Here is a 3264-nt window from a genome sequence, read left to right as displayed (position 1 = left end):
TGCGTCTTCCACTGAGATAGGAATTCTCCCTCCATCAGGCACTGGTGGAAGGTTGCCGCGAATATTTCCGGACGAGTTGCCATTGCCAGCCGAAGCGAACGGTTCGGGATGGCATCCGGACCCGGGGCCTTGTTTTGCTTCAGCGACCTGGCTGCCGCAAGCACCGTGTCGGTGGTGACTGGAACGTAGTAGCGGGAAGCAACGTGTTACACGCGCCTACAGCTTAGTGAGTCCGCGCGCTGGGGGAAGAGATCGCGGACAATGCGTTCCAACTCGCTGGCTTCGGAGAAGCGAATCTGTTAGCTTGACCACAATCTTCTACGCCTTGCCTCAAGGGTCCTGGTCAGCCGTATCGCAGAGACTGAGGTACACTTCCCGCTTCGCCTCATATATAGCCTTTTTGAACTTCTTCCTATGTGTGCTATAGGCTGCCCATAATTGCGGCCATGTTTCCAATCCTCGTTTCTCTGCTCTCTGGTACGCGGTTTAGAGGCGAGGTATCGTCTACGAATATCTCCGATTGAGCTTTTCCACCAGAAAACTGGTTGAAAAGTCTCCTTACCGCCATGCTAGCGTTGCACGATGCATCCAGAATGCTAGAAAGCTGGTCTGCCAACTGCTGAGCTGTGCTTTGGGTCCACTCGTGTGCTGCCAGTGCCTCGGAAAAGGCCCTTACGTCCAGAGTGTCGCTCCTGTATACCCTGCATTTAAGCAGTGGCGACCGACGGGGTTGAGAGACGCCTAGGGAGAATAAGATTGCCTCGTGGTCGCTGCCTGTGTATACTTCAACAACGCTCCATGATGATTCTCCTGCCCGAGGGTTTCTCAGTTGGATCGGAGAGGCGAGACATGACCAGAGTGCTGCCTTACTGGAGTTACTGGCCACCCATCTGTCGGTGGACCTTTTTCTGAAAGGCTCGCTTATAATCGCAAGCTCCGCCTTAGCTTCACGAACGTTCTGCGCAAGTAGGTCGTGTGGTGTCTTGCAGTGGTTTAGATTCAGGTAGTAGAATCTAATCATCTTGGTGGCCGTTATCAGTCGCCCTTGGTGGTACTCCTATCGTCGATGGGCAACGCTGGCTACCGGCCACATGAGCTCTGTTGGTCGCACAGACTGCACTCCTTCGCCTTGTGGTCCTTTCCACCGCATCTCAGGCACCAGTTTGTCTTGTGCACTGTATCCGAGCTGCGAGCCGCTACATGGCCGAACGCCAGACACCTATAACATCTGACCGTTGATGTGTTTTTGTGGATGCGGAACACGGAAAATCCTATCTTTAGGTTGCCAGCCTTCAAGATGCTTTCAGCCACTACTGACGGGAGGCATAAGGTTGCCCTTTGACATCCGTCATGGGCTGGTCGCAGGCTCTTTATCTGCGAGTCTTCAACTCGCACGCTCAGCTGTTCTGATAACGTGCGTATTATCTCGTCTCTGGTGGTCTCACCATCCATATCCAGCACATCTATCCTGGTAAGGTTTGACAGGGCGCGCCCCTCAACCTGCTCGGCCAGTGCCATTCTTATATCCCTTCTCAGCTGGCCAACTTTTTTCGGCACCAGATAGATTCAGTTCAATAGCAGGTCTCCCTTCGCCGTCCGTCTTACCGTGCGAACACTGTGGTCCACTGCAATGAGTTTCTCGTCCTGGCTCCTAGTGACCAGCTTCACCATTTCGCTGTACGAAATGTTTCCTTTCCCTTTAACCAAAATAGCGGGTGGACGCTTCTTCGTTAGCGCCTTTTTCGCTGGTCTCGCCGAAACCGTCTGCCAAGCGGGCTCTGCCTGCTAGCCTGCGTGTGGCGAAAAATTTTCTTGCGGCCGGCAGTTTTTTCCCTGCAACAAAAAGGTTTCCGACGAGGGACTTGGGGTCGCTGTGTTGTTGCACAGAATAATGCTCTTTGCCTTCTGCAATTCCTTTAGTCTGTCTACTTGGTCTTCAAGCGCGTTCGTAATGGCTCTCCTGCCCTCCTCCTTTTCTGGCTTGATGCGTTCGGATATTTCTTCTAGTAGTGCTCCCATTTATGCCAACTCGCTCTTGCCCCTAAATTGTTGCAATTTGGATTTTTTTGGTTACACCGCACTGCCTGCTGGTGGACTCGGAGAGCCCTTACGCAGTCTCTTTGGCGTATCGGTTGCACCTACTCCTACTCGCCCATGACCGAACAGAGCCTCTAACACATGCTGACTACCTGGACTGTCGACGCAAACAGATTCAGACTGGGATTTTATGGAAGTTATGCTGCTCCCTCTGCTCGGCTCTACACACTTGGGAATTTCGGTCTGTGTTCTGACGAAAGTGCCAACCAATGGTTTCAAAAATCCCGAAATAATTATTAGAATTTTCTGACAATTAATTTTTATGGAAAAATTGCAATTGAAAATTTTTCAACAGGCCGGATTTGAACGTGGTACTTTCGCCTCCAAGGCAGAGTGCTTGTCTTGGGGCCCACGGACCGAGTTGACAGCTGGAGGGCTGAAACACAACTATATACTCTGGGGACCCTAAAAGTATGCCGCACTTTTCCTGATCACTTTAAGGGGTTGGAGAAAAAACACAAGTGTGTATATATATTTAAAACAGGAGACTCGAAGCAGGAAAATAACTTTTTTTTTGTTGGAGTTATCGATGATGCTAGGGTGCGACCACCCCACTACTACACTCGCGAGCGCGAGAAAAGGCGGGGGGAGATACTGGCACCCCTCACCCCCCTGATCAGACCACCACCGACGGCCCTAGTAGGTTTTAGGCGAAATCGCGACCGGGTGACAGGTGATTCAGGACAACCGTTTCACACCGTTCTCTTTAACTTTGCAGAGTAAACACCTCCCGAAGACGAAAAAAAAAACAGGATTACTATGGAGCGACGAAAACCAGCGTAGTTTCTCTGGGAGTGTGAGTGTGTGAGGGTGTATTTTTTATTATATTATTTTTTCTATTATTATTATTATTTCATTTTAAAACATTAATAACATATGTAATTACAAATAACAGATACATATATCATAATTACAATTAACAGTTACACAAGGAAACAAACAAACGAAGTCGGATACAAAGAAAAAAGTATTACGGTTACTGCGGGACGACTTGTCGGTATTGCATCACAGACCCTGTACTTCTTTAATTCGCCGACCTTTCCCTCTCCAACTGCCTAAGCTTCTTCATCACGTGTGCGGCGAAGGCGGCGGCCGCCTGACACATGTTGGAGTTTGCGAGGTTATACTGCGTCACCGGCCCGTCGCCCATGACCCTCTCCAACCGGT

General features: G+C 50.1%; 1 protein-coding gene across 1 annotated transcript; it reads right to left on the bottom strand.

The window, feature by feature from the left end:
• Nucleotides 1-1080: 1080 nt before the first annotated feature.
• LOC137573488 (uncharacterized) lies at nt 1081-1518 on the bottom strand. Its single transcript, XM_068285416.1, has one exon. The coding sequence runs from the start codon at nt 1516-1518 to the stop codon at nt 1081-1083; it is 438 nt and encodes a 145-aa protein (XP_068141517.1).
• Between the last annotated feature and the right edge of the window lie 1746 nt (nt 1519-3264).

Source organism: Drosophila tropicalis, unplaced genomic scaffold, assembly GCF_018151085.1.
Source record: "Drosophila tropicalis isolate 14030-0801.00 unplaced genomic scaffold, ASM1815108v1 contig_409, whole genome shotgun sequence".
Lineage (NCBI taxonomy): Eukaryota > Metazoa > Arthropoda > Insecta > Diptera > Drosophilidae > Drosophila > Drosophila tropicalis.
Note: the sequence above shows the minus strand (reverse complement) of the source record. Positions and strands in the feature narration are given on the sequence as shown.

Excerpts from the sequence above, each read along its gene's own strand:
- LOC137573488 (XM_068285416.1), bottom strand. The coding sequence starts at position 1,518 with ATGGCACTGGCCGAGCAGGTTGAGGGGCGCGCCCTGTCAAACCTTACC.